This window comes from Narcine bancroftii, chromosome 13 (genome assembly GCF_036971445.1).
Source record: "Narcine bancroftii isolate sNarBan1 chromosome 13, sNarBan1.hap1, whole genome shotgun sequence".
NCBI classification, from domain to species: Eukaryota; Metazoa; Chordata; class Chondrichthyes; order Torpediniformes; family Narcinidae; genus Narcine; species Narcine bancroftii.
The window spans coordinates 9,935,660-9,962,241 of record NC_091481.1 but is presented as its reverse complement, the minus strand read 5'-3'; the positions used below and the strand labels follow the sequence as shown (position 1 = coordinate 9,962,241).

At 39.3% G+C, this 26,582-nt stretch overlaps 1 protein-coding gene across 1 annotated transcript in view; it reads right to left on the bottom strand.

Moving 5' to 3' along the window:
* Nucleotides 1-26,582, bottom strand: part of exoc4 (exocyst complex component 4) — a 325,936-nt gene that overhangs the window by 6,720 nt on the left and 292,634 nt on the right. Inside the window, exons 13-16 of the mRNA XM_069907797.1 lie at nucleotides 26,190-26,368; nucleotides 13,331-13,472; nucleotides 9,843-10,021; nucleotides 6,823-6,982 (exon numbers count right to left, since the gene is read on the bottom strand). Of these exons, the coding sequence (XP_069763898.1) occupies nucleotides 6,823-6,982; nucleotides 9,843-10,021; nucleotides 13,331-13,472; nucleotides 26,190-26,368 (660 nt within the window). The remainder of the gene's footprint in view (nucleotides 1-6,822; nucleotides 6,983-9,842; nucleotides 10,022-13,330; nucleotides 13,473-26,189; nucleotides 26,369-26,582) is intronic.

The window sequence follows — 26,582 nt, the reverse complement described above, 5'->3', positions numbered from 1 at the left end:
TATGCCACCATTCATTTTAGCACATTAAATGAAAAAAAAAATAAAGATTCTTTCTTCATCATTTATATATCAGCTATCAATATATGCATGCATTTTTGCAAAGAAGCATCTCTCGATTTGATGCAAGCCCAGTGAGGCGATGCCACAGATCAGAATCTGACATTCTAAAACACTCACACTTTGCAACACACCACCTCAAATCTCGGTCGGATGGAGTATATTTGCATGTGGTGCCAAGTCACCTCTTAAGAAAACATCTAGGCAGACTCACTGAATTTTTGGGAACTTCTAAAACTTTGTAGAAAATTGTTTCAGTGTTAGAAGTCAGCCATTCCCTCCTGTTACTGCAAATCATCAGGCCAAGGAAGAAGAGCTCCTGTAGTCATGGTAGTACAAATGTGCAGAGCTCTTTTGTTACTTTCCCTCTTCTTCTCAGTGACATATCAGGTTGATACAGTAGAACAAGGATGTGTCACTGTGCATTTTACAACCACCAAATACTACTCTGATCAATGATCAGTCATCTTGATGCTCCTTTGCAGTATCCTGATAATGCATAAATGACTACTGAAAAGGCTTTTGAGACAAAAGACTTTCATTTAAACAAGTCCAAAAAATTGCCAGACAATGAATGACTTTTACAATGATAAAATTACATTGGGCAGATATCAGATTTCCTAAACCTACTTTATCCCAAGGATAAATTAATCTGTTTATTTTGGGGTATAGATAACTAACACAAGAGCAATACTTTCCATTTTGAACAATGACACTACATTCATATCATCTAGTAGCACGTTGACAGGCCACAATTTAAATGTTTTATCTGAAACTATCATTAATGCAATTAAAAATATTTAATTTAAGGTAGAGTTGAAGCCATAATCTTCTTACTTGAGGACAAGTTTGAGAATTGAGTCAAGTTGTCATCCATGTAAATGTGAGGCAAGGGTACAAGTGATAATAAGCAAGCTGTCTGTTTCTTCTTGTTACGTGCCTGTCAATTGTTCACAAAATACATGCAGTTTTAATTTTTATTTTGCTGCCTTCCCAATCTGCAAACATGTTGAAATCCAGCAGAAGGGGATTCCAGAGTGAACTACGATGCTGACTCGAACCGTAAGAAGCCTGATGGTGAAAGTTCACAGAGGCGTGTCTATTTGGATATTCATTGCAAAGTTGTGACTCGGGGTTAAGGACCTGAATGGCGTCCTTTTATGTTCCAAAATACTATGATTGGAGCATAACTAAGAATCTCCAGCTTCATGAAGCCCACACTCAGCTGCTGTAAATTTAATTGTAAGTTCATGAAGTAATTAATACTTAACAAAAATGCTGATCTGATATTATCTTTCTCTGCATCATTAAGGAAGTAATAACAGGTTAGTTATCACTGCAAGGCATGTTTTGATTTTTCTTAAACTGTAAAATATAGATAAGCCTCTCCAACTGGATAACATTAACATCGACTTCTCCAGCTTCTGCCAGCCTACTCTCCATTCTCCCTCCCTTCCCTTTCCTTTTGTCTTCTTTCCTCCAGCTCTCCACTCCACAGAGCCATCTCTCCTCCCCCTGCTTGCTGGTGTGCTCTCCCTCCACCTATTACGTCCAGCCTTTGGGACCAAGCTCCTCCCCTGCCCCTCCCATCCTATCATTTTGTTCAACGTCTGCCCACATTTTCTACCTTGATGAAGGGCTCAAGCCTGCAACGTTGGTTCTTTACCTTTGCTACATAAAGGACACTATTTGACCTGCTGAGTTTCTCCAGGATTGTATTTTTACTTCAACCATGGTGTCTGGACACATTTGTGTTTTACTTCCATAAGCCTGAAAGGTTGAATTAAACATTCCAATGTATTAAATACCATAACTTAAGAAAAGATTCATTGATGTTTTATGATTATGAAACATTTAAAGTTCAGTTTATTTACTCTGAAAGTAGCAGCAGGAATATATGCTTTATAATTCAAGGCTCAGCAGTGAATGGAATATTTCACCAGTGCAAATAAATTAGACAAGTTTACTGGGTTGTTTTGCAAATAATTTTTCTTGGATGAATAAAGTTTCACAGACTGACATGAAACATAATACAAAATGTAATTTCATTTTTATATGTCAATTTATTTAAAGCAGGGACAGCACACCCTCATTAACATAACCACAATGGTGAATAATTAAAATGGCCATTTTGCCTGTCTTCTAATGTCCATATTTTGAGGAAAAAACCCCTCAGGTTTAATGTTTTTTTTAATGCAGTTGATGAATCTTACTGGTTATTCAGGAAAAATGTATGAGGGTGCCAATTAAATCAACAAGAAAGTGTAATTCATCATCCATATTCCCATCATTAGAATTTACCAGTAGGAGTGTAAATTATTTTCATTTTTCTCATTATGATTGCAATCATAAACATACTATGTAGGGAGAGGTGATTTAGAACAGGATTTATTGGGGAAAAAAAAATGTTCACTTGTTTACACAAAGTACTGAAATGTGAAAAAAAAAATCAGTATGATTGGTTTCTGAGATGGGGAAATCAAAATGCTTCAGTATTTTGCGGCCATATTTAAATCTAGGCTGTAACTACTCCATACACATGAACTAAACTTGTAGCCTTCCAATGCCCAAATAACTCTTTACATTGAGACACAATTTCTCCAGCACAGAAAATTAACATTTGCATGTTGAATGTTTCCTGTTCAATTTTGTTTGTTCAAAATTTTAAAACAAAAATAACATTTACTTTTATAACTTTTCTCTCTATAAATTCCGTTCTCCTTCCCTCTCTTTATTTCACTTTCATACCAAAAATGAAATTACATTAATTTCTTAAACTTGGTTTCCTCTGTTAATCATAGACAATTTTTCCAATGTAATTGATTATTGAGGGAGCTATTTGTTTGATCAGGTCACGCTGATCTCAGATGCTTGCAGATGGTTTCGTGCTTTAAAAATCTCTAAATTCCAGCAAGGTCTATGTAAAACAGCATAGAATTTAAATGAACAAGGGAAATCTAATGAGTAATGCTGGCAGTAAATTCTGGCCTGTTTTGATTTTATTCTGCCATTATCAATTTAAATAAAATTACTGTCTACATTCTGACTTCTCTGCTTGAGAAGACAGAAACAGGAAAATTTAATTAATCCAGTATTTTTTTTTACTGAAAGTAGAATTTTTGAGGAGCATAATTTCATTAATCCTACTGTGTTCTTCTCTATACCTGAGCAAGGTGAAGAAGGGAGACATGCTTGGCAATGTACACTTTTCTCCATCTGGCACTCTTGTTATATAACTATGCTGGCCAATTCCAATTTATGCTCATTTGTATATTAAAACCAACTCTCAGACTCCCTTGTTCCATTTCAATTGGCGCAGACTGAGAGAGAGAGAGAGAGTGAGAGAGAGAGAGAGAGAGAGAGAGAGAGAAGTAGAGGGACAGAGTGAGAAAAATCAAGATTCCCCACCATCAATTTGTTTGTTACCAGAGCTGACAATTCTAGTACAGACTGAATAAACCAAAATACCCAGAAGATACATGGCTATCAAATTTGGTTCCCAGCAATAAAACACACACATTTTTCCAGTGAGAATATTTTCTGCTCCCAAGCCCTTCTAGTTTTCAGTTGGGAATTGGGCTCTGTGACATTGCCTAAAATAAAAGCTAATTTTACAGGTCCTTTGGAGCTTCGATATTAAATTCTTATCGCAATGCTTTGGCTAATACTAATGGTTTAGGGCTATGTTTTTTGGTGAAAATTTTATTTATTGAATCATGATGTATATATTGAAACATACAATGAATGAATAAAACTTAAAAACAATTCAAAAAATACATACATGATATTTTAAAACTAACCCCTATACCTCCCACCCCCTTCCCTAACCCACCCACCCCAAACCACCTCCCTCTACCCCAAAAGAAGAAGAAAGAAAAAAAAAGAGCATATCACCCACAACAACAAAATTCATCAGTTAATTATCATGGTTTGAAGTAACACCACTACTGTGTGTTGAGAGGATTTAATAATTCAACCCCATGTAGTCCAAATACAGGCTCCAAGTTTTACGATAAAAAATGATTATCACGTAAATTATATGTTATCATCTCCAAAAGTCTCATTTTTCCAAGTAATTGCCAGACATTTTCTAGTCACAGCTAATACCAATTTCAAAAAAGCAAGGCTTGGGACTATGTTGATTAAGATAATAGCATTGGGCATCAGTCTTTTCAGCAATCGTTGGTCTGAGAAGGCTCAGGTGATGTGGATATCTTTGCGACCCCTCACTCAAATGATGGTGCAACCTCACTGGTGGTATGGCCATGAGCTCTTGTGCTTGTCCTTCTCAGGAAATGGGTGTGCAATATGACATGGCTTATCTTTGGATGCTCAACTCAAAACCATTGCTAATTTGTTCACTGAAGCATACAAGAAGATAGGCCTTATATTCAACCTCCCCAAGAGAAAGATCTTCAACTTTATAAGACATTGGTGAGGTTAGATTTGGAGTACTGTGTTCACTTTTTGTCACCTAACTACAAGAAAAGTATCAATAAGATAGAAAGAGTGCAGAGAAGATTTCCAAGGATATTGCTGGGTCTTCAGGAAAGTTAAACAGGTTAAGACTTTATTCTTTGGGAGCATAGAAGAATGGGGGGGAGATTTGATAGAAGTATACAAAATTATGAGGGGTATAAAAAGAGTAAATCCAAGTAGGCTTTTTCCTTTGAGGTTAGGTGAGATACAAAGTAGAGGACATGGGTTAAGGGTGAAAGGGGAAAAGTTTAGGGGAACATTAGGGGGATACAGAGAGTAGTGGGAGTGTGGAACAAGCTGCCAGCTGAAGTGGTGAATGCTGGCTCAATTTTAATATTTAAGAAAAATTTGAATGGGAGGGGTATGGAGGCCTGGGTGCACGTCAGTAGGACGAGGAAGAATAACAGTTTGGCACATATTATTCTGTGCTGTAATGTTCTGTAGGCCTATGGTTCAATTAACCTGGCCCTGCTGTATCATGCTTCTATCTGAGAGGACAATGGAAAATATGGACCACTTCCTAGATCTGGAGAGCCATCTCTTAGTGAAGACCTTTCATGATGAAATTCAGGAGGGATGAAAACAATCAACTTCAATGTACCAGCAGTCTTTGTTAAATTGAAGAGAAGGATAATTTAAGATCAAGACTCGGATGTGACTGGAAGCTAATGGTCTACTGGACATTAGTCACACTTGCCCTTCTGCAGGCTTTGGAGACTTGGACTCCCTACCACAAGTACTAGAAAGACATCACCATTGCTCTCTCTGGAAAATCCTGCAATTTCACTGGAAAGATAAGTGAACCATTATTTGTGTCCTCTCCCAGGTCACAGTCTTCAATACCATCTCAAATGTTCTTCCCAACTTTAAATGGTTCCAAGACAAAGACTTAAGTGAATAGTGGGAAGAATAGACTATCTCCCAAACAAACACCACTTCAAGCACCTCCTGTCCCATCCCTGGCACAGACTGCATTGGCTGACAAAAACTCTCCAAAATCCAGAGAATTGGGGAACAAACATGTCAACCTCGATCCTGAGAGACTAAGGAATTGGGCAGCAGAAGTAATTTTGGAAAGAATGCATGCAGGTAAGACAAAATAAAATAATAATAATTAAAATGTTCATATTGGTCAACATTAAAGGAAATGAAATGATTGATTGGCACTTAAAATGACTATTTACAATGCAATTAAGTACCAAAAGGTTTAATGACAATCTGAGCAATGCTGCTGGGTAAAAGTTTTTCTAAAATTTAAATGTAGACATAGAGCATGGTACTAGGCCCATGAGTCTGTGCCTCCCAAATATACCCAATGGATCTGCACCCCCGGTACATTTTGAACGGTGGGAGGAAACCGGAGCACCCGGAGGAGACCCACGCAGATACAGGGAGAATGTACAAACTCCTCACAGAGACTGAGATCGTTCAGGAAGATAATTAAAAATTTCAGCAAAGTCTTTTAAAATATTGAGCATATATATTTTCAAATTTTCTTCCAGTCACACACCTTTCTTTACTTGGAAGCATATCTGTATTCCTTCATCTTCACTGTTTGTTCTACTTATTGACGGTGTGGACAGGTCTTCACCAGAATGGACAGCAGAAAGTTGGATTGGAACATTACTGAGCATTGCTCACAACCGAAAAATGAATAAAACTTAATGATGTGATAACAATTGAGAACACCTGTGGTGGAAGATGCTAACTAAGTAATTAGCAATTACGACAATTATGCCCCCCCCACCATGTGCTGTCACAATGTATTGTCGATCGAAAAATCTATCAACCCTTCTCACCCACAAAACAAGATCCAGAATAGCCCTTTCCCACGTTTGTTCCTTAACAGATGGATCTAGAATAGTGTGCCTCAAATGCATTCCATGAATTCATTTTCCATCGTATTATAGCAGTTTCCTGTTAAATGTGAATTCCATCCATGACTCCATGGAGTAGTAAATTCCACATATTTATCAATTTCTGACAAAAGAAGTATTTCTTGAATTCATTATTGGATTTATTATTGGCTACATTGTGTTTATGACCCCTTAGCTTTAAGCTTTTGATTTTCATGATAAAAAGACCAGCTTGTATCTGCTATTTCTGGTAAGGCTGTCAGTTTTTTTTGTATGTATTTAGCAGCTCTACTCAGCAACAAAGACAGTTGGCATTTATTTTTTCCCCCCTTACCTAAAGGTGTTCGACAGTGAAAGGTAGAAAATGACACATCATGATTGCCTTTCATTGTTCTTCATGCAGCAGTTGTCAGCTTCTCCTATTACTAACCTTGCAAAGTCTAGGTCTGCCTCTCGAGACATGGTGATGTTCGTCAGGTTCTGCTGCAATACAAATATGTTTCTGCACATTTTCTTGATCCCTGATTCACTGATCCTCTTGAAATACTGTGCACCATTGATCAAAATGCTGGAAATGAGGTGACCCAGACCTAGATTTAAGGCAGAAACAAAAGTTAGATCCTTTCTAAAATAAACACTGATAATATTGATTGGATCCCACCATTTAATTGGGCATTCATACAATTGTCCCATTAAAATGGAGGAATCTAATCAATATTCAAAAACTATTCAAATTAGAAGGAAAAATACATATTTTTTCATTGTATTAAGGCCATCAGAATTATGCATGGCCATTGAGGTCAAGATATATATCACTGAAGGATTCGTCGGTATCTACAGTTTCTTTTCATCCTCTCAATGTGCACCATAATCCCATTCTCCCTCATGGTAATCTTTAAATAAAGTTGTCATTCCTCCATTCCTGCAGCAGTCATTTCAAATAGGGATTTGTCTTTGAGTGCAGGGGGTCCTTTGGTGCCAGGTTTAGCTTGTCATTCTTTCATATGATTTAATTTATTCAAACACTAGTGGTGTGCTACAGAATTCAGTGCTGGGCTCATTGCTGTTTGTCATCTAAATCAATGATTTTGATGTAAAAAATGCATGACGTGATCAGCAATTTTGCGGATGACACTAAAGTGTCTGGTGTTGTGGAAGTGAAAATAGTTGCCAAGGATTGCAGTGGTGCCTTAATTGGTTGGGCAGTGGGCAGTGAAATGGTAGCGCTGGATTCAAACCCAGGTTGCTGGCGCTGTAATAGCTTTGTGCTAACTGTGCCTCCCTACGCTAACCTGCAGTACAGAGAAATGTGAGGTGTTGCAGTCTGGGAGGTTAACATGGGGATGACCTATTCAGTGTTGTAGAGCAGAGGGACCTAAGAGTACAGATAAATAGAACCTTGGAAAGTTTCATCATAGGTAGATGGGGGTCAAAAAGGCTTTTGGCACATTAATCTTCATCAGTCAGTATATTTGAGTACAGAAGTTGGAATCAGAAACCAGAGGACACAAGTGTAAGGTGATGGGGGACAGGTTTAACAGAAATCCTGAGGGGTAACTTTTTTTTAACCAGAGGATGGTGAATGGGCTGCCAGAAAAGGAGGTTGAGGCAAGTTTTATTACAATATTTAAGAAATAAAGTGGACAGATACATGGGTAGAATAGATTTACTATGATATGGGCCAAATGCAGGCAGGTGGGGCTAGTGTGGGTGGGACATTTTGGTCAGCATGGGCAAGTTGGGTTGAAGGGCCTGTTTCCATGCTGTTTGACTCTGAGAGCGTCAATATTCAGACCTGAATTTATTATTCACCAGCATCTGCACACAAAACAACTAAGGGGATATAAATGTTTACCTTGGCTTATCGTTGAAGCCTGCAGCAATGATCTCCCTTCTTCCCCATTGTCAGGGGCATACCCTCACGCACCTCTCTAATACCCTGATCAATATTTCCTCACTCTGATCTTTCATTGCAGAACAATTGCAAACAGTATTTTTCCCCTCCATAATCCAAAAATACACTGCAGCCAAACATATGAGGATCACTGGCCAATGAGGCTCTGTTTATAATGTCACAGCCATTAAATATGAAAAACTAGACCACACCCTTTTTCAACCTTAAATTTTCCAAAATTTTTATCAAGGCACTTGGTTCATTTTCCTTGATTTGATAATAACAGGTTTGACTTCTCCTCCCCAATTGAAAGAATTATGTATGTCCCAATCTTTCTCATACATTCTGTTACTACTTTTCTAAGAAGTATAAGTTTCTTAATGTGATTCTTAAAACTCACTGAGATCTAAGTCTTGGAACCATTCTAATTTTCAATGAATTCTTCCTAATGCCCTGAGTGTTTTCTCGACGGGAGTCTGTCATCTAGTAATGCATCCTTATGAAATAATCTAGTTGCTTTGTAAAATAAATGGATGAGTCTGTTATGATAAAATTGATGACAGGTTAAGCTCTGACTTTGGTCCGATATTAATGACAAATTCATATAAATGAGGGTGATCTGTACAACTGCATAACATAAAAAATACCACAGAATATGATTTTACATTTTTTTGTTAGTTTTATTCTTCAAAAGGTAGCACATTAAACATTCTGGGTATATGCAGTGCTTCCACACATGACTCCAGGTCAACACTTGCTGAGGTATTGATCCAGCCAGAAATTGAGGGATTAGCTTATTTGAATAACCTGAGTGGACAGGCAGGGTGTTTCAAGAATTCAATGCCAGAGCTATGCTGAGAAACAATGCAGGAAGGTAGCTCAATAATTCAGGATGAACGGGCTAGGCAGGGGACATAGGGACATGCTCTCAGAGTTAGGGCAACAAGGAACAGCAAAATGTTTAGTTCACAATGAACATAACTAAAAGTGGATGATCTGTTCTCTAATCTCACATTAGCTGTCATGCTACATTCCACCAGTGACTGGATTTCACAGTATTCATAAAGCATAAAACACTCTGGGGTCAAGAGAAGGTGCAAAGCATTCATTACCACAACCTTTACTTCCTGCTATAACATATTGCTCTTTTTTCAAAAAATGAAATTCCATGTTGCACTATGGTTAATGTTCTTGTCCTTGTACATGTCCCTGTTAATATTGTGTAGAGAAATTGTTTTCAGAATGTCACAGCTCCCAAACTTTCCCTCAAAGAAATTGTTGGGGAGGAAAAGAGAGACAATGCAAATGAGATGAGCAACCAACTGGGAGACACTGCATCAATTTAGCTCATAATTACGCTTGTCTGTCAGTAAATTTGTACATGACTGTAATTCAGTAATAGAAGTTTGTGAGCTGATGTCAATAAATCTTTTGTGGACCCTACAGTGATTTTAACTATTGATTTTTTTCTGTATTAATGGTTGAAAATGAATGATCTGAAAGAATCCTTGGTACAATTGCATGCAGTCATATTGATTAAGTTTCAAGTCATTTACCTTCAAAAATATATTGGAATTTGTGTTGCTGCAAGCTGCCACTCAAAGCTTCCTCGATGGCGCTGATGTCTTTGTTCAGCCGCACCACCAGGGGGTCATAATCCATGCTCTCTGCATTTGCCACGATGGCATAGTTGCCTTGTTTGGCCAGTGGGATTAGATAGTGAAAGCAGTGAACTCTGAGGGAAATAAAGGATGATAGTATAAAATCTCCATAGCTGGAGTGGATCTTCAAATTGCTAAGCTGAATAAAAGGAAAACTACTGCATTGAGGAATTATGTAAATGGATAGTGTAAAATTCACACAGATCTTTGCCTTTTATTCTCACTTCCCAGGTTTAACCTAATTAAAATAGGGTCATAAAGTCTTAGTTAGAATATGTCCAATTAATCAACAGTGAGAATGTTAATTATTGCACTTAAGCTGAGATTTTACAAATAGTAGCATGCATGATGGCAAACATTTCCATTAAAGAAAGAGTTAAAAATAATAATTTTTTTTTGTCTATATTTATAACAGAATAAAGAATAGGTACAGTAAAATCCCTGTTATACGAAATTCAAGCAACGGGCAGGCTCAAACAACTTGCAAAAAAAAAAAATTGCAGAAAATAAGTAAGTAAAAAATACGGGAGGTTAAAATCGGCGCACCCTAGTAGTCAGTTCGCCAATTCACGCAACACACAATCTCAAGCAACTGGCACATTCACTTATCCGGCATCTACCAATCCCTAAAGGTGCTGGATACTGGGGGGGGCTTTACTGCATATAGACTATAACTGTCATATTTCTGTCACATGCAGGGCAGGCAATGACTACCCATGGTTTAAAAAAAAGACTGAGTTTCTTCCTCCTGATGTCCAATGACATCACAATCAGACTCTGGGGGATGGATAATTAGGGCGAGGGTGGTAAATAGAGGGAAAGGAGGGATTGGAAAGGTCAGCCTACAGGTAGTGATTCTTTTCAGAAATTAATTACAAATATTAATCCAAGGGGCTCTGGAAAAAGAAACAAAACAAGACTATAGAAGAGATCCTCTGTGCCCCACAACATCCAACTCATATGACGGAAGTATCAAAATCAGCATTGTTACATTACATTGGAAGCCTCTGGGAAGAGATTTCTAGGTGTCCATCAGATACTGACTGATCTATTGGCAAATTCTAATGCTCTTCAACAAATTTAAGAGACTTGTACTCTTTTGATTTTTATTTGGAAAAAGCTGTGCCGGTTGTATTCTAAACAATTCAGTGTGAACAATTGGAATATATAGAAGGAAGAAAAATGATGCAAAGAGATTCTGTCCCATTTCAGAGACTGGCCTTTGCATTTCGTACTTCTACTTTGACATTAAGTGGAAGTGCTCCCAAAAACAGTCATAGCCAAGAAATTGGACAACTCAAAATTCCCATTTTCTCTGGAGACAGGAATTTGAGGCAAGAAACCATCTGTTGGAGCAACTCAGGGGGTCGAGCAGCATCAGTGGGAGAAAAAGATTCATTGATGTTTTGGGTTGGAATCCTTCATCAACATCATTTATGAAGGGTACTGACCCAAAACACTGACCGTTATTTTTCTCCTATTGATGGTACTTGACCACTGAGTTCCTCCAGTAGATTGTTCTTTGATCCCATTGCCTCGTTCTTTTTCAATGCAACTAGCACAGATCAAACAGTTATAGGCAAGTGTTGCAATACCAGCATGTTTTTCAGGGTAGTAGCAGCCATAAAGACGGGGCTATTTCTGGCAATGATTCAACCGAAGCCAATGTTATTTGTATTGCCCAATCTTGACATAGAAATTAGATCAAAGGTTCATGACTGATTTTAACATATAGTTCAATCAGGTACACTGAAAATAGTGATTCTGGTAGATTTAATGTTCTTATTCAATTAGTTCTATAAAACATTGTTGCTTAAAGAGTGGGGGATATTCAAACCAGAGGCCATGGTTTGAGATTGCAGGGGGAAAATTATGAGGGGAAATTTCTTCACACAAAGGGTGGTTGGGATGTGGAATAAGCTTCCAGCAGAGGTGGTTGAAGCAAGGAGGTTATTTACATTTAAGGAAAGACTGGATAATTACATGGAGGGGAGAGCATTGGAGGGGTATGGACCAGGTGCTGGTCAGTGGGACGAGGAGGGTGGGGATTTGTTCCGGGATGGATTCGTAGGGCCAAACTGGCCTGTTCTGTGCTGTATATGGTGATATGGTGGTGGTGATATGGTAGCCCTCCATTGAGTTTGGAGGTTTTGGGAATGATCCCATTGCGGCTACAGATGATGAGGACTTGGCACAATTAGCAGGCGCTATGGTCAGGGAGGATTTGTCTCCTTTGTAACATCCATGACCACTCTTACCCACCCAAAATGCCATATTTATTGTGTTTCCTTCGTATTTCAACACATCTTCATGGATGCCTGAGATTGTAATGGAAATTCTTTCAACCTTACTTATCTATTTTTTCGTAAAGCTACACTGAAATGGCATTGCTGTTGCATTCATGCCAATGGCGACGTGTGTAGAATTGTCAGGTCAGTTTTTAATACTTCTTAAAGCATGTAAATCACAATAATGTTTTGTTGAAGCAAAGATTTTCCTTTTTTTTTTGGTTGACTTTTAATTGGAGTTACTACTCGTCTCTGCATTATGGTAACTGTGGATGTTTATTATCTATCTGTGCATTATCTCTTTTTAATTTTGTTTTATGTATATATTGACTCAGCTTGTTCAGCTCCAGCATCTGTACTCTAGACAATTATCAATTATCTAAATATTCAATGAGCACAATCTAATTTCTAAACATTTTCAAAGTTAAATAATGTAAAGGCACGATATAAAATCACAAACAAGAAAGATTCTTCTGTTTCACCAAAGCTCATTCCTCAAATGTTCATTGGCTTGATTGCCTCAGAATTCTAAAATTGAGATATTAGTTATTCTTCGGACAAAGTTTCTTTTTGCTACCTGATCCAGAGTTAATTTGTCAGTAATTTTGCCCTTAATTCTATTGGGTTAACAAGTGCGCACCTAAACTAAAATGCAGCCATTTGGACTATACAATAAAAGAACTGCAGATGCTGGAATTGGAAACAGGTCCCAAACATTGGCTATTTCTCTCCATGATGCTGCCTGACACACTGAGTCGCCCAGCTTCTCATTAGTTGGACTAGAAATAGCATGAGGGTGTGGATGCTGACATCAGAAGAAAACTGTTAACAAAGACAATAAAAGAGCATGATCTGTATATCAGTAATACAATGAAGCATCTTTGATTTCAGTAATGAAGTCAAGGAGAATCACTTATTCAAAAGGTTTTATTTCTGTGGCATAAATTACCAGAAACCGTGATGAACCAATAATATTTCTCTGTGCAAATGCTTCAGAGAACAAATACTCTTTGAAAAGCAATGACAATGTATAATTTGGGGAAAAATAGCTGTGAAAGGGTCAATGGGATTGGCAAACCGTACTATTTACTGTACCTAACTTCCAAGTGAATCACAAGCAAACACCGGTCAGCCATTTCTTGAAACGCCTTTGCAAGATCATTGAGAGTCTCCATAATCTGCTCAGACACTGGGGGAATATCCATGTTTACATGGACATCTTGCCCTGAAGGAAGTGCTGTGGGGCAGGAACAAAGGACACAATTACTCAGGACACTCAGAACAAATTTAAACTATGATGACTATACAAAGTGGTATATTAGAAATTGATAATAACATGCTAAATATTGAAACAATGAATTCCATCTGTGATGGCCAGCAACTGTATTTGTACACACTTCAATAGTTCATATATAAAACAATCGAAACTTGGACTGTTTTATCAGGAGTGTTGAAGGCTGAGCAGGGACCTGATTTAAGCATAGATAGGGGAGATGGTCAGAGTCTTTTTTATCCCCAAGATAGAAATGTCAAATACGAGAATTCACCATTTTAAAGTGATGCGGACAATTTAAAGGAGATTCACAAGGTCAGTTTGAGGAGATTTGGTATATCACACTACTGCCATCAGGGAGGAGGTACAGGAGACTGAAGACATTCAGTGGCACAAGGACAACTTTTTCCCCTCTGCCATCAGATTTCTGAATGGACAATGAACTACAGACACTATCTCACTTTATCCTTTCTTCTTGCACTATTTATTTATTTATGAACTATAATTTAGAGCAATATTTGCTCTGGGATGCTGTGCAAAACCACAAAATTTCGTGACATACACATGACAATAAATTCTTATTTTTACATAAAAGCGATAGGAGCCTGGAACATGTTGCCAAGGAAAGCGATGGAAACTGATAATGATAGCAATGTGTCGGATGGATTTGGACAGATATGTGGCAGTGGAGAACTGCGGGGGGTTGGGAGGGGAATATTGATTATGTATGGGGAAATATGCAGTTTAAATTGGCATTCTGGGTTGCACAGATATAGGCTGAAGGGTTATGCGATACATTTCTATCTTCTACTGGACCTCCGATTACCAGGCAAAATGCTTCTTTAAAGTTAAATTCCCTGAGAAATTACATTCCTTTAAAATCGTTCGATTTAAATATAAAAAAAATACAAATAGCCCATTGATGGTGAAACTTCTTTTGGCATTGATGTTGCAATGCATTATTTTATTCAAGTATAATGTCAAAGAATTCATCCCTTCATTTTAGACAAATGCTTTTAACCAACTTCCTCCCGAGGGTGACCATGTCTTTTTTCATTGATATGCCAACAAAGGGCAGCAGTTCAAGGAGGCAAGTAGCATAACTGTGGCAATAGCTTTTATTTGAAGAGATCAGAGGAGGTGGCAGAAAATTAAAGTTGTCAAAGGAGACCTGACCCATTCTCAACTGGACTTGTATGGCTCCCTGGGGGCCACAGCATATTTAAGGGGGTGGGGGGACGGACTGAAATCATAGAATGTTTTTTATGCATTCAGTGCAAGAGAAGTACGGAAGAAACCAACAAATGTGACGGCTTCACAGGGAAGAGAGCACATAAACTTTGAGCAGAGTCCTAAGGAGGCCTTAGCCAACAAAAGGTTGGGAATGGCTGATTTAGATGAAGGAACAAGATGGAAAAAATGTAATTAGAGAAGAAGACACTTTGTTGTAGGATCCAATTTTTCATCTTGCCTTGCGTTGCCTTCTTGATTGTATTCCTTTGCTCTTGAAATACCAAACCACTTGGCTGGTGAACTCAATTAGTTAAAGTGGTCTGGTCTGGTCTTAGTTAGCTTGTTGTCAGATGAAAAGCATACTTTCAAAAAGTACCTAATGTTTACACTGGTGCATGATGTATACCAGAATTACACAATCTTGAGAAATACAATTTTGTACAAGATACAAATAGGAACATCTAATCTAGTTGATTGCTTTGGAGATGAGCTCAATTAAGTTGTTTTACACCAAGACGCTGCTGGCAGGATCTGGCCACACTGAACTGATAATACTGTGAAGGATAAAGAACATCACTCAAATAAAACAATACTGATTGTACACAAATCGAAAGCAGTCACAAGAGTGACAAATGGTGCTGATGGGAATATTTATAACCAATTGTATTATCAAATAGCAAACAACCTCAAACAACACTTTTGGAAGGTTTGGCAAAATCCTATTCCATTCATCTGGTGACAGAACTAATACTTGGAACATTTAATATGTGGAAAAAGCCCACTCTCTTCACCAGGATACTGAAATTAATTTACATATATTATATTCTTTCAATCTGTATTGTTCAACAGAATTTAAAGCAAAGAAACAATCTATTCAGCATAACTGATCCATGATGTTTGATGTTCCTCTTTGGAAGTTTCCACATTTACTCCTGGATTTCTGTATGGCTCAGTCAGATATTTTACACCTAAATTGGTTTTAATATGGAGGATTGCATTTGTCACATTATCCTACCAATGGGCACTTAGTTGGAAGTCACCTCACCTGCAAATCAAGCTCAAGCTCTGCCTAGAGATTAGTGCACACCTGACCACTGACCACTTTAATCACCTGACCCATACCTGGGCTGGATCCTCCAGCCAATTGCACTATAAAACCTATCATCTGCCTCTTTTCTTCCCCTGGGACGAACCCTAGCTCCACTCCAGTTTGCAAACCGTGGGTGATGCTAGAGTCATTGGTAAGTTGTGCACTGACAAAGGGTGGGAAGCTGTAGTGTGGTACATGAAGAGATCACCATTATTGTAAGACTAGTTTCATGTAGTAAAGGGCCAGGCCTGCAGTGTATCAAGGGGTGGTAGGCACTGTACTGTATTCCTTGACTGTAAAACTATTTTGAGTATTTGCGAGTTGAGAACATTGGGTAACTGTTGCGACCAATGCGATGGTATTGTGTGTGTGTGTGTGTCTGTCTGTCTGACTGTCTGTGTATTTATCTCTGTGGCGACTTCCCTATGTGTGTGCATCAAGATCACTGTTAATTAGCCTGTGTTGAGTCTCGTTGCTCTTTGGACTCGTTGATCTTGTTTCCTCTCATAACACAATGGTTTCTATTTTCATTTCTGAACACATGGACCTACTGCAAATATCTGTTTTTATTTATCTGCTTAATAAGCCTATGAAACATTCCACAAGTGCAGGTGGCAGAGTGATTAGATTTGTGGCGTGCTAATATTTGTCAGGATTGGTGAAATCTTGCTCAACCTTGCAAATATCCTGGCTAGAAATTGAAGCATTCCTCAAAGGAAAGACAGATCTGAGATCCTGTGGTTGGCTCGTGCCATTTTTGACTGAGGTGCTTCAGCCACAGACTTTCTCTGTGCACAGTTTCAAAGTGTGCACAGTAGAAAGCCTTGATTGGCAGTCTCCCATGATTAGCTGAAAAGTGGAGGGTATGTTGGACACATAGTGTAGGTGACACTATGTGTCACTAATATTTCTCAATCTCAAAACATGTCACCTTCCAAGAGAAGTAAGCCTCAATATTCCCAATTGTATCTTATTTATCCAAATAAATCGAACTTCGTAATTGCAGCTGTAAATAGTTTTAATTTGTCATTCATAAAAGCGAATAAACATTTTCATAGCTTCGCAATTCATAACGATGAGTAAAATAAAGCAGATTGTAGATGTTAATGATACTCAACTTCAGACAAATATAAATGAATTAAAATAATAATGATAAATTCAAAAGGTTTCTCATGTGAGCTTACTCTCCTTCCATGGTTAATCTAAGAATGAAAATAAGCTCCTTGTCCGCTCGGATATTACGACATATGACATAATCGTAACTATGGTAACTACAAAAACAACCATCTTTCTTAAAGAGAAAGTCATAAAACAACCATAAATAATAAATACAAGATTTTAACCTCTACACATTGAACTTGAGAAACAATTGTTGGGAGGATGAGATTCAGTGGGAGGGGTGGAGGCAGGGGTGCCTATGACAGGGATGGCCAATGTGTCACAATTTCCGGCGACAAGAAAGTCTCACGAGAGCTGGCCTTGGTGGCCACCATGTGGTATTTGGCGTTGTATAATTAAGAGCAAACGCTAGGACGAGGAAGGAGGACGAGCATATCAAGCAGGTGTGTGTTCCCTGTATGACCGGGTTGGTGGTGGAGGCGCTGAGGGGGGGGGGGGGAGTGAGGGGTGGGGGTGGACATGTCTGCCATCTCCTAGATATGGAGGAAGATTAGTGGGGTACAAGGGAAGGTTGTTTCAAGAGATAATGAAGAACATGATGGAAGAAAATATACCATAATATAATGCAGCATTTCTGGTGGGAGCGGGATGTTGCTGGGGAAAGGAATAATGAGTAAGAAAAGACATCACCCACTGGAAATCACGTTAACTCGTTGGATTTCCAGGAAACATCCAGGTATGTTCAGCTCTTTAAACAACATTAAACTTTAAACAAGATTGGTATGGTTAGCGTAGCGGTTAGTTCACCATTGTTACAGCGCCAGTAATTGGGGATCAAAAAGAGGCAGATGGTCCACACGTGATAGGTTTTATAGTGCAATCGGCTGGAGGATCCAGCCCAGGTATGGGTCAGGTGATTAAAGTGGTCAGGTGTTCAGTAATCTCTAGGTGGAGCTTGAGCTTGATTTGCAGGTGAGGTGACTTCCAACTAAGTGCCCATCAGTAGGATAATGTGACACACACAATCCTCCATATCTGCATAGGTTTCCTCTGGGTGCTCCAGTTTCCTCCCACCCTTCAAAACCTATGGGGGTTGTAAGTTAATTGGATTTAATTGGGCAGCATGGGCTCAGGGGCCAGAAGGGCTGTTCCATGCTGTGCATCTAAATTAAAAAAATAAAAACATTAACATTGAGGCAGATTTCCAGTGGTGAGGTGAGAATTACTGCCCTTGACACCAAGGCAACCTTTGACTAAATGCAGATTTGGGATTTCTGATTTATTGTCAGAAGAATTCTAATATTTTTCCTGTGGGCAAGGCTTATTGGCAATGCAAAAGGAAACTGACTCAATGTACATATGTAAACAAACAAAGAAATTAAGCAAATTGTGCAATACAGAGAGAGAAAAAAAGAATCAATGAAGTGCAAAAGTAAAGGCCCTTAAATAAGTCCCTTATTGAGGAGTCTGATGGTGAAGCTGTTACTGAACCGAAACCTCTTTCCTAATGGTAGCAGCAAGAACAGGGGGAAATGCTTCTGAAAACGATGATTCTGAGAAATTTGGTTTTCAGAGCAGTACTTGCATAAACCTGATCGACTCCACTTTTCTATCAACTGCCTTTATTCGTTAACTTTCACTGCTCTCTGGGTCAATTCCTTCACTGGTCCCCTTTACAACCTCTCCCATCCTTTACCTCTGCATTCTTCATTCTTGGTGAAGGGATCCGCTTGACCCCCCCAGGAGACTGTTTGTGACTTATTGAGCTGTTCTCTTTCTCTGTGCAGCTACTAACACAATAATTTCAGAATCATTAGCTGGAGATGGGCAATGGTTAGCCTAGAGGGGCGGCACGGTTACTGTAGCAGTTAGGACAACACTGATACAGCGCCAGCAACCAGGGCTGTCTGGCACTGTCTGTAAGGAGTTTGTATGTTCTCCCCATGTCTGTGTGGGTTTCCTCCAGATGCTTCGGTTTCCTTCCTTTGTTCAAATACTGGGGATGTAGGTCAATTGGGTGACACAGGCTCGTGGCCTGTTATCGCGCTGTATGTCTAAATTTAAAAAAATGAAAATAATATCTGTTTGGACATAATAGTTCAGACAGTTCAAACCTGATACAATGTAGTTCTTCATTCTTGGTCCTCAGGCTACAGAGGATCATTTCAGTTTCTGTTGACTGGAGATAGAAACTGAGATTTTATTTAGTGATGTTTAAATGGATGCTCTACATCCATAAAATAATAAAAGGGGAGAGGACAAATATTTTTTTTGGTTTGAACTTGTTTAATTTCCGTGCACAAGACATGTTGGCCAGAGGGCAGTGAGTAAATCAGTGCCAGGGGGCTGCAGTCTGTGACTTTGTGGATGGTTGAGAAGGGACGAGGCTACAAAGCTTGTTGAGGGGAGTGGTGACACATCGGAAAATGGGACGGATCTTGAAAAGGGAGCGGAAGGTCAACCTGATGGGTTGCAGATTGAGGGATAAGACTGGAGACTTCCCCCTGCCAATCAATATTTAGTGGGGGGGGGGGGAGGAGGAGGAGCAGGGAGCTCAGCATGTTGAATATTGAATTCCTGAAATATGGCTGTATTGAATTCCTGCTGTAAATTTATTGACTGTCGACACAAAAATGGGTCTGACTGCTTAAATTGCTGTAAATTAGAGATGACACAACCACCTTAATTAAAAAGAGCTCATTAACTATTAGTTATTTTTCCATGACTACATAAAATTTTGTGGGAAAATTCCTTCTGCAATTTATTTCTGAATACCTATGTGAACTCTGGAGATTTCAGTAAAATGAAAAGCAATTTCAGACATCTGGAGATAAAATGACAGCCTTGTACCTTCCATCAGCTCAGTAAACAATTATAATGAACACTAGAGCGACTGTCATCTGTGATAAAATGCTAGTTAAACAAAGCTAGTATGTTATTTTCATGAATTAATGTTGCCGGGGGTTTACTTACTATTGGTGTTTAATGAATTGTCACATTAAAACAATGTAAAAGAATGGCATTTGCTGCTCCAGTAACAACATATAAATTCAATACAATTATCAAGAAATTCTAATCTGCCAGGCTTTGCGAGGAGTCCAGCTTCTTTTTGATTGCATCTTTTGGTTTGCACTTCAGTGTTTCAATCTATTCGACTTTTTGTATTAAATGTCAGATTTTGCATCTCTCGATGGGTTTTGTACCAGCAACAAGAAGTCCCTAGGTTAAATTCCAAATATGTAGTAATTTAACTTATCTTAAATAGGCAACCAGTGCATTCAGCTAGAAGGGAATGAAAATAAATGAGCTAGAGTTTTCTTATCCAATGGAAAAAAAAAAGCAGAGGTAGTTTCCAGCATTTTTCGTTTGAAAGTCCATGTTTGTTAGGATGCTGAGTGAGAGAAGGATTCATTGATTTGCAATGTATTTGATACCCTCCTCGCTGTTAAAACGAGACTTTGTCTACTGTGATTAGGAATGGAATGTCGTCTATCCATTTTGCCCTCTAAATCCCAAGGATACAACAGTAAGTTACCGTATATATTTGTGTAATTGTCAATTTTTTTTTTGGACCAATTTTTCGGGCCAAAAAAAAGGGGAGGTTGACTTTTACATGGGTCAGACTTTTGACTTTGGTAAGTACCTGTGTCATTTAAGGCATCATGAGCTTGTTTGGTAAGTCCGCAGACAGGGCATCGGGAGCTCGGATGGGTGGGCGTCCAGGGCTTCAGGTGTCGATAGCTCCAGTGGGGGGGGGGAAACGGCCAGGGCCAAAAATTGGGGTGGGGGTTGACTTTTACACGGGTCATACAAAATCATCCAATTTTTGGACTAAAAAAAGGGGGGGGGGGGTCAAATATTATACAGTATTGACGATTACACGAGTATACTTCTTTAGTGGGATGGGAAACGCAGAACAAACACCCTAACTGGACTAAGTGTGTGTACCACCAAGCCAAACTGGCAGCCTGCATTTTCCTTACTCAAATAACTCAGCCTCCAGGAAGGTTATGGTGTCCATCAAAGATAGGCACCTTACAGAGTACAGTAAACCCTCTGGTATCTGGCATCTACGGGAATCAAGTAGCTGCCTGATAAGTGAATTTTCCGGTTGCTTGAGACTGTTGTTTGAATGGAGAACGAATGGTGAAGCACACCAATTTTAAACTTCCATACTTTTTATCCATTTATGTTCAGTGTTTTTTTTGTCAGCTGCTTGAATTCCAGATAACAGGGGTTTTACTGTATATATAAAATTGCATTCCCTTTATTGCTGGTGAGTGACAGCACTTGTATTTATCCTCACATTATTACCCAACAAAATCAACGATATTTATTTCAAAAATATTTCAATAAAATAATATATACACATCCGTTTGATTTTTTTTCCTGATGTGGAGATAATTTACTTTCTACTTTCCAGAGTCAGGCTCACACCATTATAACATTCTTCACAGAGAGTGTTAATTGGAGACTGACTAGAAAAATTGACATTCTAAAAAGAGATTGTGTAAATTGTGGGAATTAAATTAATCAATGTCCTGAGTTGAATCCTCTGCTTTCTGATAGAAAACAGCAGGTCCTCAATGAAGATAATTTCTTGATGCATCAAAGTCAGATTACAAACCTATCAAAGTGGCTGTCATTTTAATCCTGCTTTTCTAGTGTCACTTGGGGTTTTCATGCCTGTTCAACATCCTGCCTCCCTGTAGGGTATATATATTTTCAAGATGAGAGCCTGGCAAAATTCAATACCGTAAAAGTAAAAAACTCCGATGCCAGAAATCCAGATCACCTGAGAATCTGGACTCTCAACTTTTTAAATTTAGCGGGTTTTTGTGTGTGAGAGTGCATGTGTAAGTGCCACAGATGCCCAGCGGCAACAAGTGACCATGCTTAAAGCAGGTAATCTTATCACAATGAAATTTGTTTGTCTATTGTATTTTTCTTTTAGTGTTAAATTTTAAACATAATTTCAAACATTTCATGAACTATAGAACACTACAGCACACAAAACAGGCCATTCAACCCTTCTAGTGCCGAAACATCATTCCACTAGTCCAAATGACTTGTGCCCGTTCCATAACCCTCCTGACCTCTCCAATCCATGTATTTATCCAATTTATTCTTAAAACTTAAGAGCAAGACTGTGGCGGCACATTGAGTGGTGTACACGGTAGTAAATCGCTGCATAACGACACAACACAGTGAACCGGCCCGGTTGAAAGCTGGAGCGGTACAAGACTAGCAGCCCTAAAATGGCGACGAATCCACACAGGCTGCGGGTAGCAGGTGACTGCGGTCGAGGATCCACACCGGGCTGCAGACTGGCTCAAGACTGAGTAATGGGGGGGTATCAGGTATCAGAACTAGGATGCGAGAGGGTGCTGAGGGCACTGAAGGGTTCCTGATTGTGTCTGGAGCTTGGCTGCTGATGGTTTAGACTGGACTCTGTGTGGCTGTGGAGGCTATAGGAGCACTAGAGGCAAATCCACTGACACTCAGTGACTCTGAGGGGTCTCTCTTTTGCTTCTCTTCCTCTGACTGTAAGAGGCGCTTCAGGCAATTTCTGGCGTTGGCGAATTTGTCTGCCTTATGGCAGGTGAAAACAAATTCCGCGCAATATTTCACTGTCTTTATTACATGACAATAAATTGAACTATGAACATCTCCTCACTTGTCAGGAAGGCACAACAGCGACTACACTTCCTGAGAAGAGTGAGGCGGTCAAAGCTACCAGCCACCACTATCCTATCAACCTTCTACAAGAGCTCTATCGAGAGCATCCTGCCTGGATCCATCACAGTGCGGTTTGGTTGCTGTAGACCATTGGATGGGAGGACAGTCTACAGGACCATAAGGAACAGCAGAGAGGATCACCTCTCTCCTCCATCAATGTGATCTACCAGGATCATTGACTGAAGATGGCTTGCAAAATCATTAGGACCTCTATCCTGCATGCAGCATCGTCCAGCTACTCCTGTCGAGAAAGCCAGAACCACCAGGCTGGGAAACACTTTCTTCCTTCTGTTGAACGACTGCTGAATTCCTCATACAAACTCTCTGAGCCTCTACAATTTATTCAACAATATTTATGTCTCTATGAATGTTTAGACCAGAGAATGAAGTTTCATTGGGGATGATAAATAAACTTGAACTTTCTGAAGCACACATTGCAGAAAGATATCAATACTTATTGAGCAGCATTTTCCAAATCTGCAGCTTCCAAATACAAGAACACCAGATACTCGAGAACACCACCAACCTGAAATTATGCTCTGAGCAGATGCCATTCTGATTTGCATTTAACTTTTCGTGGATCTAGATCGTGGATAATTCTCTGTACAGTGGGAGCATGCTCACCAATCGATTGCAGTCGATGAACAGTGTTGGGCGATTAAAGCAGACTTTGTTAGTGATGCTTAGATCATGAGAATAAATTACTTTCCTTCTTTAATAAAAAAAAAATGACTGCCTCTCTTACTTCATTCCCAATATTTTTTTAACTCCAGGAGACAATGGCAGATTGCTGTCAAGAGATTCAATATAAAGAAACCTCATTCTGATAGAGAATATTAACCAAGGTAACTGTCCTGAGAAGAATTCAACACTCAAGGGATTATTTTCAGCTTTAATTTATTACATTTCACATTATATGACAAGGAAAATTATTTGTAATTATTAATAAAAAAAATCATGTTTCCTTTTTGAATAGCCTAATAAAATGAAAACCAATTTTGAATGACTCCAGATAAGACAGCCAGCTACACAACTTCCATCAGCTCAGTAAACAGTAATAATGAACAGCGAGGTGACTGTCATCTGTGATAAAGCACTCCTATTAGCCATCCTATTTTTATATTAATGTTAATTATAACACACATACAGTAATGGATTATTGAGTTTTTAATCTGTTATAAGAACACTAACTGTGAACATGCCAACAAAAATGCCACCTTCCTTTTTTGTAATTAGATAAAGTTTATTTTAAAGTAGAATTCAGCACAAGAAACCTCTCTTTGGTCTTTAAAACACAGGTAACCATCGAGATATTTTCACAAGGTGAGGCTATAATGTACCTTCAGAAGCAGGAATAAATAGAGCTTTGATATTTGTTCTTGTTTCAAAATTTTTAAAGTTAAAGCAATGGAGATGAAGTTTACGTAGTCATTGACTGTTTCACTGGAGTCCTCGACCCTGTGGTTGTGAATTAGTGGGTCATGGAGTCAAAGCTCATTCCAGAGCACAGAAGCCAACGTTTCAATGCAATAATGAGGTAGTACTGTCTTATAAGAGATACTATCTTATGTAAGGGATATCAACCCTTTACCCTTTTAGCTCTCAGCTTGTTGCAAAAGCTATTGAGAAAGAACACTACACTTCTTTACTCTTTATCTTACAGTGAACACTTCCAGAAACAAACCATTTACCTTTTGTAGATTGATGCACATTGGAATCCATTACTGCCAATAAGACAACGAGTCCCATGGAAATTGGGGGATAGGATGCTGTCTGATTTAGAATGAGAATCCCAGAGTTTCGGGTAAGGTAACAAAATTGAAAAGATGGCTGGGGGTGGGGTCTGTACAGGAGGAAAATAGGAGAAACAAAAGTTTGAGAGGGGTAGATTTGAAGACAGGAAGGGGGATATTGGGAATGGAGTAGGGAATGGTATGAAGGGATTTTATGGGCAAAATATGCAGTTGAATATGAAGTGCAGTACGTTTTCAATTATCTGAAAACCACTTAACTAAAATCCTCAGTTTCCCGAAAATTTTTTCAGTGGCAACATGACATCAGAAGTTGAAAAGAGATTTTCACCTGATGTACTCGCGTGGAACACTGACACACTGTTAGTGGCAATTTGGTGAAAACCGAGCTCAGAACCAGCCGGGAAGACGGGTGCTGAACGGTTGGATGCCTGCTCAGAGAAGCAGGCTGGAATATCAAGTCATCAGTGAGCAACTGGAGGAAGTCGGTGGGTCAGGCAGTGCATAGGGAAATTGTCCTCGTTTCAGGTAACTCCCTCCCCTCTCTCTTTCCATTTCTTCTATACCCTTCACTGTACATGGTTCCATAGTCAGTGACAGAACAAATCTAATCGAAGGGCATTAGGGTAACCAAGGTTGGGCTTGGGGGGGGGGGGGGGGGGGGGGGAGACACTGAATTTTCGGCAACATTGGACTGGTGGGGTGGGGGGGGGGTGGTGGTGGCAGGGTTGGACAGGGAGGAGGGGATGTGGAAATGTTAGCCAGGGATTGACGGTGATGGTGACAGTGTTGAACAGGGTGGGTGGGGCAAGGCCCGCAAATGTCTGTCCCCCCCCACCCTCCCATGACGCCAACCCTGTTTGGTTCTCCACTGTCCTGACGTCATTAAGGAGAGTGGCCTCCTGGGCAGAAGTGGGGACCTTGGGCTCCCAGGCAGGATCGGTGACAGCAGTGGGGAGGTGTCAAGAATCGGCGACAGCAGCAGAAGTGTGGACCTTGGGTTCCCAGGCAGGATCAGTGACGGCGGTGGGGTTGAGGTGACATTTTGGTGTAGTGGTAGAGAAGAGAGTGGGATCAGTGAATTTGTGACAGGGAGTCAAAGGCAATGGCTTTGGTTTCCTAGTACAGTAAAAGCCCTGTTATTGAGAATTCAAGCCACCAGCAAAAAAAATTGAAGAAAATAAATAGGTAAAAAATATGTAAGTTTAAAATTAACGTGCTTCACTGCAAGTTTGCCAATCATGCAACATGTGATCTCAAGGAACCAGAAAATTAATTTATCCAGCATTTACCAATCTCCATAGTTGCTGGATACCAGGGGTTTTATTATATTAGGGTGGAGGACAAAAGGGGTCATTCCAAATTGGAAGCAGGACCACTTTGGACCATGTAAAAGTAGTGAAGGGATCAAGCTAAGTGGCAGTGAGGTAGAAATATGGGCGATATCACATTTGGAAGGTGAGGAACCTCCAGTGATGAACAACCATCATGTGTGGAGGACATTGTTTCTGTTGTTGGTTTCCATAATATGACGGATAGTAGGTGGGAGAGCAATAGTGATGAGAAGAATGAGAAGGAGGACAAGAGAAAGAGAAAACAAATATCCACCCTAGTTTATAACTTTACTAAATCAGATTAATTTGGACAATACCAAACTCGTATCAGTTCATCCATTTTGCAAGTAGGTTTCAGAATGGCAGGGCAAATCAAAGACAAATGAAACTTGTGCGAAGAGAGGTAGATACTTACACTGGGCTGTAGACAGACTGGAAAAGAAGCCCTTTAAGCGCGCAGCTAACCATTCCATGCTCTCATGCACATTTGCTAGAGCTTTTAGGTCACTGACATCTCGCAAAATTTCATTTTGTGGAATAAGTTTATCTCCCAGGTTGCCAGTCAAGACTTCAGATTCCTTGGCATTAGCAGCTCTGAAATAATAATAGTATTTAATTAAAATATTGAAGGGGAAAAAAGTTATCAATGATAGCTTAACATAAGAAAATCACAATTAAAAATATTAATATTCTTCAGTCCCTTATAATTTATAATGTGCAACCGTAAATGAAGAATTCTGTGCTCAATTTTGATAATGGAGCAGGACAAGTTCTACCCACCTATGTACTGAATTGATAGGCAACTAGG